Source organism: Juglans regia, chromosome 1 (assembly GCF_001411555.2).
Source record: "Juglans regia cultivar Chandler chromosome 1, Walnut 2.0, whole genome shotgun sequence".
NCBI lineage: Eukaryota > Viridiplantae > Streptophyta > Magnoliopsida > Fagales > Juglandaceae > Juglans > Juglans regia.
In genome coordinates this window covers 8,497,943-8,513,119 of record NC_049901.1, presented here as the reverse complement: position 1 = coordinate 8,513,119, position 15,177 = coordinate 8,497,943, and the positions used below count along the sequence as shown (strand labels likewise).

The window sequence follows — 15,177 nt, the reverse complement described above, 5'->3', positions numbered from 1 at the left end:
AAAGCTGTAAAGCTAACGTTGGAGCCATTTGCATTTCTCCACCTACTGACAACTCTTTGTCTTTTCGTTAAATTAAAGTTTGACCCAATTTAACTTCAACCAAATACCCTCGCTTTTGAACAAATCTACTGCTAAAGCCACAATAATTGCATCTCTTCCTTTTATTATTTTTTGAACTTAAGATTTTTAAATTTATACTGTTCCTTTCTCTATAGTCACAGATTGATGGCCTGTATATTGTCTATGCAAGAGGATTATCACCTACCTTAACCCACCACTCATATTTTAAATATATAAATAAATAAGATATTAGGGTCCCAAAATTCCTGGTACTACTTGATAGAAGGGATTTATGGACCTTGTGATCGAGTAATGTTATCTATTATCTCAATTTTTATCATCATCATCTCATCATCCCATGATGTAGTATTAAATGATTGAAAATTATTTATTATATTTCACTTGTAAACCTATCATCTAATACCACATTATGAGATGACGATGAATAGATTTACTCAGGAGTAGAAAATGATTATAGTAGAACAATCCATTTCAAAAGAAGTAACAGAATTTGCTTAATATATTTACATATGTCTATAATTTGCAAAGTGTAAGAAAAAGAAAGAGAATGTAAAGGTTTTCTTCTCATACCACTTGAGCAAAGATGAGTTCTCCAAGTTACTCATTCTCCAGATAAGAAGAGAATATGTTTAAATCCTTCCCTCTGAAAGACACAATAAAAAATCAGGAAGTCAATTCTGGACAAACCACAACAGGAACAAGTCCCCAAATGATGTAATCCTTCAAAAGTGTTCTCACACAAGATCACACTCCACCTGAACAGACAAGCCGGTCCCCAGAAAAAAACATGGAAACTTTAGGCACATTTAACATTGAGAGATCACACCAGGAAGGACAAGCTCAACATCCTAGTTCACATTCAGTATTCGTAGGCAATGTACACAAGTCAGTAAAGCCAATTACAATTGACTTTGCCATCACAAACACCATAAAACAAAAATTCATGGTCTGACACTGTTGATCGGATTAAAAGCAAGCTAAAACAAATCAATTCAGGTCCACCTAAAGCTTATCATACTTGTATCATGGGCTTTATATGTGTTTTGGAAAGCACAAAACCAGCTCTCATTTCCTCGAATGAATATTCAATCTCTTGAAGAATCTCTTCAACTGCGTGAATGCCAAAAGGGACTGGTTGAGGAGCTGGAGTTGTAGCTGTCTGCATTGGAACTGACACTGTTGAAGGTGTTGTAGGGACAAAAATTGGCAGTGCCTTTGGCGTTTTATTCTCTTCGGTTGCCATAGAAGCTGTCTTGGAGGGACTAGTAAATTGCATGTTGTTAGTTGGCAGCGTATTCTTCAATGTCTCACTATGTCTTGCATTCAGCTCATCCGAAAAGTTTGTCATGTTGGCCTTTGATGATGCTGTGGAAGAGATGGGTGAGAATGGTATTCGCATCACGGGTGACTCTCCTTCACGGACGTTTCCATTACCAAATGAGTGTTTTTTTACAGGGAGACCAGCAATATCCAAGCCTCTCCTACCTATATAGCCAGGAAAATATAAATAAGGCAAACTTTATTCAACAAACATTCTAAATGATTTTCTATGTACCACAAAACACACTAAAGAGCAGTGCTAGGAACACCAGCAAGAATTACCAGAACAATCTACCACTAATGTGGCCCTGACTTCTTCCCTCAAGACCAAACAAAGGATAAGCCTAAATCATCCACTTAATTCATTTTCGCCCTTACCCCCGATAGCCATCAAGAGTTCTTCTACAACTCAGCGATGTCCGAGCCTATTGTACAAGAAAAACATAAATAGAGAATCCAACGATATTTTTAGGTTCTTTTGGTGACATGTTGAACAATGAAATGTAGCTTCTTGTTGTTTAACTAAGAAAACTTGCCTCCTTAAATTAAGACCCTAAAAGCAAAATTCCAATCAACAACATTCAATGCCTTCCTCAGAAAATTAAAAACTGTGGGTATTTAACACCATTAATCCAAAGGTTAAAAAAAACAGAGAGAGAGAGAGAGCATAAGTACCAAGTTCTTTAAGGTGTAAAAAATTCCATCTATTCCTCGTAAATTGATGTATAAAAACCTACCAGCTGATAAAACGGAAGAGCCATCATCTTGAGGATTCAGTTGATCATTTAGGTGCACCCGATCACTCTTCCTGATGGGACGTGAGTGAGGACTTGCTTTCACAGATTGAAGCAGATCAGGTTTGGGAGTGTGGATCATTGTTCCTCCAACTGAAACTCTTCTGTTGCTTGCACCTCCAGTTGACATTCTAGGAGCTTTTTTTACACTCTGAGTCTTCAAAGGGCTGGGTTTTGACCCATAAAGTACCTCTTGTTCTGCAATCAGCTGTTCTTGGAGTTTCTTCTGGTCCTGAAATAGAAATATAATTTGAACATTCAAACAAAAGAATTCAGAGAGGCATATGACAGGGCAATGTAACAGATCCATACCCGTTGCCTGCGGCGTTCTTGCTCTTTCTCTTGCCGTAGTAAAGTATACTCTTCAAGCATAGATAAGAGACGGATCTAGACAGCAGCAGATAACAGGGAACCCTTTCAATTTAATAAATTGTTACAGAACCAATCACATGAAATCACAGAACAAACTTCAAGTAGGACCAACTAGTTAAACATTCCACAACTTCAGAAATTTAGGGAAGTGTACTTACACCATCATATGTAAACTCAAAGCCTCTCTCCTTCTCCCATGCGATGGTTTTCGAAGCCAATGCATCAACCATTGCTGTATCAAACAAAGACCGATGGAAATTTTAGATACCACCAAAGTATGTTGGGGGGATGCGAAACAGAGAAGTAAAGGAAACATCGGCAGCAGGTAGGCGCAAAAATGAAGCTGAACAGAACAATCAAAACAGATAATAGATTATAAGAGTAGACAGATAATTAGTGTTAGATAAGCTATATATATATATATTTTTTTTTTTCTTCTTCTTTGGAAACTAAAATTATTAAAAAATCATCACTTTAAGAAAACAATTCAAATTAACTGATCCCAGTTTTCAATGGACCTTTGTACATGTGGACTCAGGATTCAGTTCAAATTTGTCATGTTTGCCAGGCTACATGATGCAGTGTTTACCTGGAAGCTTATTAACCAAAGAGCGAGCTTTCTCGGCACGCTTAAGAGTAAGATGAGCACCTCTTCCAGCATTGTATCGATTCTCATCCTGAACCAACAAAAAGGCAACATTAATCAGAGGGATTTAGGGACGGAAATAAATAAATAAATAATCTGAAGAGATGGTAAAAAAAGACTTCACCCTATTGTACTCTTCAAGCCAACTCTCCTCATCACATGCAGCCAACCATTTCTCAATCTTTTCAAGTATTTCTTTCCTGCTAAAAGCTTCCTCTTTCACCTTAGCAATCTGAAGCTCAATTTGCTCAAGGACACAAGCAGGGTCTACAACTCCTGCATGAAGAAAGATGTTGTAAACATTCAATACTCTTGAAGTATTAGTATCAGTATGACCATAACAGTTATCAAGACAGATACCTGACTCTATTGCTTCAATGGCATCATCCATTGTGCTATCTACTTCTGGAACCATATGTGTCTTTCTACAGAACTCCTCTAGTTCAGACCTCTTCTTCAGAACAAGCTCTTTCATTTTGCTTGACTTTAACTCTTCCAACCGAGATACTTCTGCCTCAACCTACATGATTTACTTGTTTATAAATTCTGAAACAATCCATCCACTTCTTTCAAACAAACAAATCGGAAAATGAAAATCATATAATCACAATGTGGCAATGTAGATGTATATAACTCACATAATTTATGAAGTCCACAGAGAGAGTGTTTGGTTCAGTTATTTCATGTTCTGAAGCAGCTATATTACAGGTAACAGTCTGAAACATCTGTTGTTCTTCGATTGGTGTATCCATCAAATTCCAGAGCTCCAACATGGTACTTGCAAGATCTTGGAGCTGCCAATGCATAGAGGATTACTACAATCAATCAAGGAAAAAGAAACATTTTAAATACGAGACAATGACAAGTAATTTGAACCATTATTTACCCTCTGCATTCTCTGTAGTTTAACCTCTCGCAACTTTCGTATTGCAGCAGCCAACTGGTCGATTGTATTATTACTTATATTCTTGGACCCCACAGAATCACCTAAACTTGGATGAACTTCAGTTACTATTTTCTTGGAATCCACACCAAGCACTGAGCATAGCGAGTTCACAGTAGATACATGTTCCTGAACCTGCCTCAGGCGATCACTCTACACAAAAGGAAATATCTATGAGCAGTAACTAAAGAGCATACACCATTGCAAAGATAGCAGTACAATAAATGAAATGGGAACGAGGAAACAATGAAAAAAAAATCAACCTTCTCCTTCTGAAGTTCATGCAACTCTCTGTGTAATTCTTCAAGTTTTCTCAAAGACAAATCACTTTCATCCGCTACCTTCTTGGATGAAATATACTCCGTGGTTCCATAGATCTCCCTTGAGATGTCCTGTATCTGCTCTTGAACTTCTAGGAATTGATTTCTTCTGTCAGATTTCCTTTTCCGCATCTCCTCCAATTGTGGAAGAGTTCTTCTGAGCTCTTCCTTCAAGCTTCCAGCATTTTTATCAGACTGGAAAAGGAAGCCAGGAGAGGGCAGAAGGAAATTTATGAGCTATAACCCCAACTTCAAAAGATAGAGAAAGAAATTTCCTAGGTAATATTGGTTTGTATCAAAACTAGAAAAAAAAAATATATCGTGTAGAAGTTATCTTCTGTCATCGTCATTTGCTGACCTGCCTAATATGTACAGGTCGCTCGCCCATAGTAGAACAGATGGCTGCTAATTCTGCTTCGGAATCAGCTATTGCCTGGCGTAGCTGAGCTCTAGACCGGTTTGCAAGATCTACCTTTCTCCTGTAAACTTCTAGACATTCTTGTTCAATCTCAAGCAGCAATTTATCCCTATCAGTGTCTGACTCACCAACTTCATCCCAAATAATCTGATTGTAAAACAAACAGGAAAGAGAAATAGTTTTTGGCAAACAATACATCCAGGACAATTTCAAAATGTTTTGGAAACATGAGGACAAAAAAATAGGAATTATCACATATTAAAAAAGATTCACAAAAAACCTGAAGTTCATATAGAAGGGATCCACAAGTCGTCTCCACTTGCAGAAGTGTATCAGTTTGAGGATTAGACATATTATAGCAACTGTACCTGACAATAAAAGTTGTCCATAAACATAGCCCAAAGTATTTGGAAAGCACAGTTTCCAGATTACTTACAAGGTCAATCTGGAAGCAGAAAGGCAAAAACTATTTGCAACAAATCCTGGAAAATAAGGAACGTAAAACTAAATGACAAACTGAAAGCAAACACTAGGCTCTTTACTACATTAGCCACTCAATAATTGTATGAAGTGGCTGTCTAGAAACCATTTGTCTCTAAGCAATGAATGGATTTATTTCACACTCTGCATGAACATAGGATATAAGTAATCAAGCCATTCAATGAAAACTCATAGCCAATTTATTCCTTTTTTCCCAAACCCTTAAAAAGAACATGACAAAAAGTCAGAAAACACTTATTTGAAGCTTCCTTTTTTTTCCCCCCCTCACATTCTGCATGCACATAGGGTACAAGTAATCAAGCCATTCAATGAAAATTCATTGCCAATTTATTCCTTTTTCTCAAACCCTTAGGAATAACATGCCAAAAAGTCCCAAAACACATATTCGAAGCTTAGATTTATATTTTTCCGATGAGAACATGGGAATAAATATTTCGGTTGGCCTTAATAATAATAATTACACTTGAATGTTGAAACAAATCAAATTGCTGAGGAACAAACGATTGCCTTAAAATTACTGGTGTATAATTCTCAGCTAAGTATGTTTTATAATTTCCCCTGAATTTCTAAATCAGGCATTCATTTCGCGCCTAACACAGTGCTAACAATATAATGATTCCAAACATCATATTCTTCGCCGATTGTTTTGAGGATATTCTCAATCATCGGAAATTACACGTTAAATAATGACATTTATTTCTCTAGCATTGATGATATCCAGAAACTTCAAAATAAAGCTCAGCTGGATAAAATTGAAACCCCAAATATGAACCAAAATCAAAAGAGAGAAACTAACCATAGAACATTCAGTTTGTGTAAATGAGAAAACTTGAAGGGAAGGAAAAGAAGAAAGAAAGAAATCTTTCAAAAACCTAATAGTAAAAACTCACCTTAATTACGCCGCCCTCCCCTAAAAATAATCAGGTCCAGCTTGGTGTGCGCCTCTTGAATTTCGGGTTCTAAAAAGGAAACGTATAAATTTAGAAACTTTTCATTTAACTCTTGTCATCCATTTTTCCTACGTTTTCTCGGCAGCCAAACGGAGCATGAGCAGCGCAAAAATAGAAAGGGCACAGAAGAGAGGATGGGGGAACAAACCTTAGCGAGCGAATTGCGTCGGCAACGATAAGGCTGTTGTCTTCCTGAGAGGAGAATGGGTTTCCTTTAGGAGTGTGTTGAGATCGGAAGGGTTTGAAATTAGAAAGTTGTTATTTTAGAGAGAGAAGTAGCCGTTTGAGGTAAAGGGACCGTTGAGGAGCGAGCGGTCCACGGGGATTTTTTTTATATGTTTTTGTCTTTAATGATGTGGTCGTGGGTTGGTGATTTGGAGATTGATTTGAATTTCAAATTCTTAAAGACTCCGAGTCCGAGAGGAGAGGATTTGGATCGCCTGTCGTGGATGCATAATTGCTGACTTTAGTTAGGCAAATAGAGTCGAGACACGTCGTCAACGAATAGAGGAATGGTGCTGCTAGCCTCTTTTAGTTAAATAATAATTATTAACGCAAGAAAATCTCGTTTATTTTTACAAATGAAATGAGATAAGATGAGTTGAGATTAAAATTAGAATTTAAATAATATTATTAAATATATTTTTTAATATTATTTTTATTTTGATTTTAAAAATGTTAGAATTATTTATTTTATTTTATATATAAATTTAAAAAAGTTGTAATTATTAGATGAGATAAAATGAAATAAATTGAGAGAAGTTGTGAAAACAAAAGAGGCCTAAAAGTGCATTATATAGGACGGTAAATGAACTAGTTTGTTTGATAGTCCGTTCGGTATTCGGTCGGTTAAACTTGAATTGAACTTGATTCGTAAAAAATAAATTCGTTCGTAAAAGTAGATATCTGCTCAATTTGTAAATGATACATACCCAACAAAACTCGACTCGACTCGATTAAGGCCCGCACGTTTATGCTCGAGTCATTTCGTTAACCCGACTCGATTAAAACTCATTTATATATTGATAAATATATACATACATCTATGAATATATACATATATTTATGTATTAGCTAATACGAAAATGCTGAATACAACCGTGCCTGGTCCCCGTTGCGGCCTCGGTGCCTACGTGGCATTAATGCTAAACGACGCCGTTTGTCGTTTCGGGTGTAATAATCAATTCGGGTTCGCATTCTTCAGCTTCCTCTGGCATCTGGCATCACTCTCTTCCCTCTCTTCTCTTCCCCGTAATCCCATCCCTCTCTTCCCTTCCCCGAATTCAGTTCGCATTCGGGACTTCCTCTGGCATTCCATCCCTCTCTTCCTTTCCCCCACGCACGAGCCCTAACCCACGAACCCGCGTACCCGCAAAGCTCCACATCCCCCGCATTCCTCTCTTGCGCACGAACCCTAACCCTAATCTACCGTCCTCTTCAGCCCGCATCCCTCTCTTTCGCACGAACCCTAACCCTAATCTACCGTCCTCTTCAGCCTTCAAGCCGCGAACCCACACGAACCCGCAAGAGATCGTTATTCTCCACGACCCTGCATCCCTCTCTTTCGCAAGAACCCTAACCCTAATCTACCCGTCCTCTTCAGCCTTCAAGCCGCGAACACACACGAACCCGCAAGAGATCGTTCTTCTCCACGACCCCGCATCCCTCTCTTTCGCACGAACCCTAACCCTAATCTACCCGTCCTCTTCAGCCTTCAAGCCGCGAACCCACACGAACCCGCCAACCGTCCTCTCTTCTCCACGACCCCGCAAAGCTCCATCCCCGTGCTTCACCCCTGAGGCGGCGACGGGACACGGTCCTCCTCTGCTTGATTAACCCCCCATGTTTTCGCTGTATGTTGCTTTTACTTTTATGAATCAAATTTGTGCTTGTGATTTTAGTATTCATTACTTGATTTGAATGTTTGATTTTGATTCTGTTTAAGGAAATAGTTTGCAATTTGAATTTTTTGCTTTTTCATTAACTTTGTACCTTACATTTGAATTAGGGGCAGTATTTTTTATTTATTTATCTTCACATTAGAATTAAATGGGGCAGTTAACTATGTTTGGATTGAAGTGATTGAGGGAAACATCCCGACTTGATTGGAGAGTAATTAATTGACTGCCCATGGTTATTAGTATTAAGAGGACATATCTTCAAGCCAATTATTATATATTCATTTGGTGTAAATGATGATTTGAATGTTTGATTCTGATTCTGTTTAAGGAAATAGTTTGCAATTTGAATTTTTTGCTTTTTCATTAACTTTGTACCTTACATTTGAATTAGGGGCAGTATTTTTTTTTTATTTATCTTCACATTAGAATTAAATGGGGCAGTTAACTATGTTTGGATTGAAGTGATTGAGGGAAACATCCCGACTTGATTGGAGAGTAATTAATTGACTGCCCATGGTTATTAGTATTAAGAGGACATGTCTTCAAGCCAATTATTATATATTCATTTGGTGTAAATGATGATTTTAATGTTTGATTCTGATTCTGTTTATGGAAATAGTTTGCAATTTGAATTTTTTGCTTTTTCATTAACTTTGTACCTTACATTTGAATTAGGGGCAGTATTTTTTTCTTATTTATCTTCACATTAGAATTAAATGGGGCAGTTAACTATGTTTGGATTGAAGTGATTGAGGGAAACATCCCGACTTGATTGGAGAGTAATTAATTGACTGCCCATGGTTATTAGTATTAAGAGGACATGTCTTCAAGTCAATTATTATGTATTCATTTGATTCTGATTCTGTTTAAGGATATATTTTGCAATTTGAATGTCATCATCATCATCTTCATCAATATCTTCTTCATGTTTTCCCAAACGTACTTTGGGAAAATCATTGTGCTTTTGCGAGCTCGAAGCCATATTGAAATGGTCAACTACTGCAAAAAATCCTAGACGACCCTTCTTAGGGTGTTCAAAGTACAATACCCAGGTAACTACATTTTTTGTTCCCTAAAATATTTTTTTATATATATTAATTTAATATGATGTACAGTTCATTCATCTCTAATACAATACAATATATGCATGAAATGAGCAGGGCTTACCATACTGTAAGTTCTTCAAGTGGTTGGATGCTAATGAAGTGATTGAGCTACAAGTTGAAGAAAGAATGAATGAACTGTTAAAGAAAGAGAAAGAGGTCGGGAAGATACTCGAGGTTCTTGAAAAGAGGGAGATTGAGCTGCGTAAGATAGTGGATCGCCTCGAGAGGGTGCAATTGGTACTATCCAATAAAAGCGACAAAGTTATGCAAAAGGAGTTGGTGCTTAATGCACAAGAAGCTAAAATCTGCCGTGTAGGCACGCTGTTGAGGATTTATTGCTGTTTTGCATTTGTACATGTATTTTACCTAGTGTTATATAAGTAATTTTAATTTGGGATTGTTGTTAGTTCTATGTTTAGGTATTGGACTTGTAGGATTGTTTTAACTTTGTATTGGACTTGTACTGAACTTGTAAGTTTGTAATGGACTTATACATGTTTTAAGTTTGTATTGGACTTAAAGCATGTCTCTCAAATGGTAACCTGTGGAGATTATGAGAATGTATGAATGCTTGTGAAACAGATGCTAGACCAGGAATGAATGAGTAACTTACATTTGAATTGGACTTGAAACAGATGCAGAAAATATTGTCTATCCATTTTGTCCCTAACTATGGATGCCAACTGTGCAATAAAAATTTACTGGATCTAGGATTGATTGATCTAGATTCTTTATATGGGTTTGTTTAGATTCAGATGGTTCAAAGTCCAAACTAGAAGTCTATAATCTCTTTATGTTTCAACTTGCTTGACCATTTAACCATTTTGGGAATGGATGGTGGTGGTTAATTGATTGTAGGATTTTCTTTCACAAGAGATAATATTCAATTCAATGTTCTAAGTATTATTGGACATCAAGGTGATTCGTTTGGAAAGTTTACAGTTACTGTCAACTTGGTATGGGAAAGTATTAGTTTCAGAACTGTGTGAAGGATAAATAAAATGTTCAACATTATAGCCACGCTGGAATCCAGACCATTAAAATCTGCATTAAAATCTAATTGGTCATTCCATACACTTCCATAAAAAAAAGTAGGATAAATATTGGACTTTGGTTTGCTATACATACATACATAAAAATTAATATGCTATACTTGTTTTTGGAAAGGCTGATTGTTAAAAACTTCAACAATAACACCTAAAGACCCAAATAAACAGTACACCAATAACACCTAAAGACCCAAATAATTTTAATACAACAATAACATCCAGTCACCAATTACCAACACTCCATGTCATGGTCATGAACATTATCAACCACATCATTATCATAAAGAAACAAGTTTACTTCAATGAAAATATTTTGCAACTGAGTATTAATCTTTCTAATAGGATGCCAAGTGAAATATAACCATTCTCACCACCATGTTCCATCAAATACACAAAATATATCGTTACACCATGGTTACAACAAAGTCCCTCCCTCAAATACATTCAAAATAAAAAAGTACCCTTGCAATACATTCAATACACAAAAAGTTGAGTGTGGAACCCATCATTACAACGGTTGTGATCCATCTAATCCAAATTGAATCTGTAAAGAATAAACAACAAAAAATAGTTGTTTCAGGTAACTTCTATAAAGTTGAAAAAAAAGCTATCAACCACTTACACTTTCTTGACTCTGCATCACTATTTCTCGGGGTTGGGTTCCAGTAACATCTATAGCCACGCTTTCTCTTTCTGGAACAGCCTGCTAGAAATCAATATTGTTGAGTATATAGCGAAACAATGGAAATTTGTAATTAGTTTGTATATAAGTTTTTTAATATACCATCTCAGAAGGGCCAAATAGATTCCTGCATACTTCTACGGTTGGTGTATCTCCTCTATCCACGACTTGGGTATCTCCTCCATCCCGCTAATAATTATTTAAAAAACAAATTACATTAACTAGGCATTCTTCGTGAACAAAATATAAATAAAAAGCAGATATTAAAATATCATCACCTCTTTACGCTTCCCCTTTGTTGGTGCTTTCTTGGTCTTTGCTTTAGCTTTTCGCATGTCTATCTCCATCCTGGATGCTCTCCTTAAAGATGGAGGTCTGCCTTTACCTCGCACAACACGCGGACTACGTACTTCCCTCGAACCACCAACCGTAGTATCCTTTGCCGTACTATCAACATTGGAACCAATTTGAGTCATCGACGGGGGTTCTTGATTGGCACGATACAAATCAATCATTGCCGTTAACTTAGAACTCGCATCCTCAGTATGCTCTCTCGAACCTGATGCGAGAGTAATCATCTTATAACAGATATTTAAAAGACGTGAATATCTATTACAATCTGCCCGTTGTTCCCCTCCATCGTAGCTGCTGTGAATTAATGTGTATCGCCTTTTAATATCTTTCCTCCATCGATCTAAAATGTACATTTCTGGCAAAACTTTAATATCGTTACACCTGAATACGGCCAAAATATGCCGACACAATATCCCCCTCATCTCAAATAATCCACAAGAGCACTTTGCAACTGCATCTTCGCCACTAAAGTTCACAAAATGGGTAACCGGCTTAGTGAACTCTTCAAAACAAACTTCATCCTCTACCATGTATATTTTTACTGCACCATCACTTTTATGTAACTTTGGATTCAAGTCAATGATGCCGTTGACTTGCTGCTGAACTTCCTTAAATTTAGCATTCGTGTACAACTCTTGAAACCTCTTTTCAATCGGAGATCTAGATATACAGGGGATTGTGGCATTAAATGACTGGAAGTCCGCAAGATTTTCATTCTCAATCTTTTTTTTCAACGCATTATCAAATTGGTCTACAAACTCCTTCAAGTTTGTTCTAGCATGAACATAACCATCAAAAAATGCATTCATGCTCTCGCTTCGCTGCGTTGTACTCATTCCAGCCCAAAAACACTCCTTCAGAAATGCCGGTACCCAATGTTCACGCTCAACATATAGGCTTTGCAACCACGCATTCTCATGTAAGTTGTAAGTGTTAATCAACTGATCCCAACATTTCTCAAACTCATCAACAAGTTGAGTGTCGTAGACACATTTCATCAATGCATTTTTCATCCCAGTTTTGTACGAACTATATGAGCCAAGCTTCTCGGGGACTTTCTTTAGTATATGCCAAAGACAAAATCTATGCCGGGTTTTTGGGAAAACAATTGCAATCGCATTTTTCATCGCTCTATCCTGATCAGTGATAATAGCCTTCGGAGCGATACCATCCATGCATTGCAACCATGTCTCGAATAACCACACAAAGGTCTCGGTATCCTCACTGGAAATCAGACCTGCCCCCAACAAAATTGACTGTCCATGGTGGTTTACACCAACAAATGGTGCAAAGGGCATCCCATATCGATTCGTTAGGTACGTGGTGTCGAATGTGACCACGTCACCAAAATCTTGGTACGCTGTTCTACTACGAGGGTCTGCCCAGAAGACATTTTTTAACCTCCCCTCATCATCTATATCCATCATATAAAAGAACCCAGGATTTTTGTACTGCATCCGTAAAAAGTAATCCCGGAGCGCTCCAGCACCACCTGCTCCAAGTCGTAAATGTCTGGCCTTGTCAATATAATTACGACAATCCTTTTCCAAAAATGGGAGGTTCTCAAATCCACCCGTGCCAACAACAAGAGAGCCGTAACTCTTATTCGTTCGGATGCCAGCCAAATCATTTGTATCAAGGACCCTTTTTACGGCATCACTAACTTCTCTATTGCATCGAAAGAAACGGGATTTCTTTGGACTGAGGCCGTGGTTATGGATATTATGTACTGTCGTCAACCGAAGCACACCATCTTGCCTTAAGGCATTAATCTTTGCCTTACATTCAGTTTTCCCTGTCGGACGTGGGTTGGCAACATTTAACGTCCTATTCCGGGCCTTCCCACCGCGAGCACAAGCAAGGGTGACGTATCTAACAGACTCATCTTCTCCCCTCTCGGTCCGTTTTGTCATCACCCCAAACCCGCATTTCTTACCATATTCCTTATAATAACTTAATAAATCTTCAAATGAATTAAACTCCATTCCCGATTTTGGCTCTTCAATTGTATCATCATCATCCACTTGGACATTCTGAGATTTCTCAGCACTGCCATCTTCAGGTTCTGTAGGACTTGGTCTATCCTCAGTACATTCTTCAGCTCTAGGGGATCCACATGGCGCTTCAGTTTCCCCACCATCAGGTCTATTATCCTCTGAACCAATTATTCTGCTTGTGGCGGAGCTTGTATTGCTGATAGGAGCCGGCGGTTCCATGATATGTTCAAATGGATAACCAGCATTCTGCAATAAACACAAAAAGTTTGCAATTAAATTCCTACAAAGAAGCCAACTTATTTTTTTTTAATAGGTGCAAAGAAACCAACTTATTAAGAATAAATCCTAATCAGTTATCACCACCTGTATGTTGATTGGATATTGGTTGCCAACCGGATATGGTAGAAAAGTCGGTGACCACGTAGGCACTGGTCCAAAGTAACCCGGCATGTAATTTGGGATATTTGGACTAGTTATTGGTATGGCCTAACATGTTATTAGATAAAGTTATTGATGTATTTTTGAAATAAATATCGACTCAACAATACCAATGTCATTGATATATTAAATCGTATAACATACATACCTCGGATGGGGGATTTGAGCTAGATAATGTTTGCATACTTGGCTGTTCTTTTTCGTTTCCCATTCTGAAAATTAGTATAAGCTATCAAGACAGCCAATTGACATTCAGCAGGTGGGTTTTTATAGCTGGGAAAAAATAAACTATCATGCAAAGGCGGCCAAACAATTAATATGCTTTCAATGCTAATTAAACAACTGCCATCTGTATGTTTCAAGCATCTCAAACACCACACTTTTTTTTTTTTATTGTATCTATATGGTGTGCATATGTTGCTTCCCCTCATAAGAGGAAAACAAAGATATTTTCCCAGTGAAAACTATGCAAATACTTTTGTTCATCAGTAGGTACAGCTAAAACAAAGTTGTACATCACATATAACCCAGTACCCACCATTAAGCAATAAGTCCATCTTATAAAACCGTGGAAGGGATCGAAAATGCACATATAATCACATCTCATAATGAGTAGTGAAGTAACGACGGATCTCATTGATTATCTTCCAATACAAAATCCAACGAATTATACTTTATGATCGAGTGTGGGACATCCCGTGTCATTGGAGTAAAACCTAGAGAAGGTGAAAAATCCAAATCAAACTCAGCACTGCCAGCTTGATTGTGTGATCTCTCTCAATAAAAAATAGATAAAAAAGGTAAGAAGATGGTCAGTTCTTTTCATTTCGCAAGTATGAAGTAGAAATGCTTGGTCTGTATAAACATCAGATTATAAAACTTTTTAATCGTGAAGTAGATCTAATAATTTACATGATCAAGCTATGTTAATTTGCAACCAATACTGATAAACAAGAGGAACCACAAAATACATGGCAAAAAACAAGCACATTAATTAAATAACTTGGTGACAACTCCACCAAAAAACAAACATTAATCACTTGACAGTGCAGCATCGGCTCCACAAGACCCAATCAAACAGCTGCCACAGTAAATGCATTCACCCTAATATATACCAACCAAGCAGCAGCTAAAGTATCAGTACGAAGTACATACCACCGATATGATTAAATCCAATAGAATTTTACCATTAACTCTAACTCAAAATGGTATGTAGCAGAACTGATACTTTAATCATATCGGTTGTTGAGTGTATTTTGATTAAATACAAGATAGAAAAACAAGACATACGAATTTAGCTAATTC

The 15,177-nt window shown here is 37.3% G+C and overlaps 2 protein-coding genes across 5 annotated transcripts; both read right to left on the bottom strand.

Annotated features, from left to right (window-relative positions):
- Window positions 1-730: 730 nt before the first annotated feature.
- On the bottom strand, window positions 731-6,712 carry LOC108998603 (65-kDa microtubule-associated protein 3-like). Of its 4 annotated transcripts, none has more exons than XR_001997360.2 (15): window positions 6,494-6,652; window positions 6,286-6,354; window positions 5,175-5,262; window positions 4,835-5,041; window positions 4,420-4,671; window positions 4,100-4,309; window positions 3,852-4,007; window positions 3,574-3,733; window positions 3,338-3,489; window positions 3,157-3,244; window positions 2,726-2,799; window positions 2,508-2,582; window positions 2,139-2,427; window positions 1,684-1,826; window positions 731-1,566 (listed from the first exon to the last, which is right to left on the bottom strand). XR_001997360.2 is itself a non-coding variant. In XM_018975194.2 (15 exons), exons 4-15 carry the CDS (start codon window positions 5,244-5,246, stop codon window positions 1,094-1,096), a joined length of 2,208 nt encoding a protein of 735 aa, XP_018830739.1. In that variant the 5' UTR covers window positions 5,247-5,262; window positions 5,331-5,376; window positions 6,286-6,354; window positions 6,494-6,650; the 3' UTR covers window positions 731-1,093. The 4 variants fall into 4 exon arrangements, 3 of the variants coding, with proteins under 3 accessions (XP_018830739.1, XP_018830737.1, XP_018830738.1); XM_018975194.2 differs by lacking the exon at window positions 1,684-1,826 and adding an exon at window positions 5,331-5,376 and having other exon boundaries at window positions 6,494-6,650; XM_018975192.2 differs by lacking the exon at window positions 1,684-1,826 and having other exon boundaries at window positions 6,494-6,712.
- Window positions 6,713-10,909: 4,197 nt separating this feature from the next.
- Window positions 10,910-14,413, bottom strand: LOC108995937 (protein FAR1-RELATED SEQUENCE 5-like). Its single transcript, XM_035689522.1, has 8 exons — window positions 14,349-14,413; window positions 14,021-14,084; window positions 13,374-13,680; window positions 12,310-13,232; window positions 11,362-12,159; window positions 11,186-11,272; window positions 11,024-11,104; window positions 10,910-10,945 (listed from the first exon to the last, which is right to left on the bottom strand). Exons 1-8 carry the CDS (start codon window positions 14,411-14,413, stop codon window positions 10,910-10,912), a joined length of 2,361 nt encoding a protein of 786 aa, XP_035545415.1.
- Window positions 14,414-15,177: the final 764 nt, after the last annotated feature.

Excerpts from the sequence above, each read along its gene's own strand:
- LOC108995937 (XM_035689522.1), bottom strand. The coding sequence starts at position 14,413 with ATGGTGGGTACTGGGTTATATGTGATGTACAACTTTGTTTTAGCTGTA. Across the intron at positions 13,233-13,373 it reads AAGTTATTATAAGGAATATG|GGAAAACTGAATGTAAGGCA; the intron begins GTAAGAAATGCG and ends CACGTCCGACAG. Across the intron at positions 11,273-11,361 it reads CAAAGGGGAAGCGTAAAGAG|CGGGATGGAGGAGATACCCA; the intron begins GTGATGATATTT and ends AATAATTATTAG.
- LOC108998603 (XM_018975192.2), bottom strand. The coding sequence starts at position 5,246 with ATGTCTAATCCTCAAACTGATACACTTCTGCAAGTGGAGACGACTTGT. Across the intron at positions 2,583-2,725 it reads TTGAGTTTACATATGATGGT|ATCCGTCTCTTATCTATGCT; the intron begins GTAAGTACACTT and ends GCTGCTGTCTAG. Across the intron at positions 2,428-2,507 it reads AAGAACGCCGCAGGCAACGG|GACCAGAAGAAACTCCAAGA; the intron begins GTATGGATCTGT and ends TTTCTATTTCAG.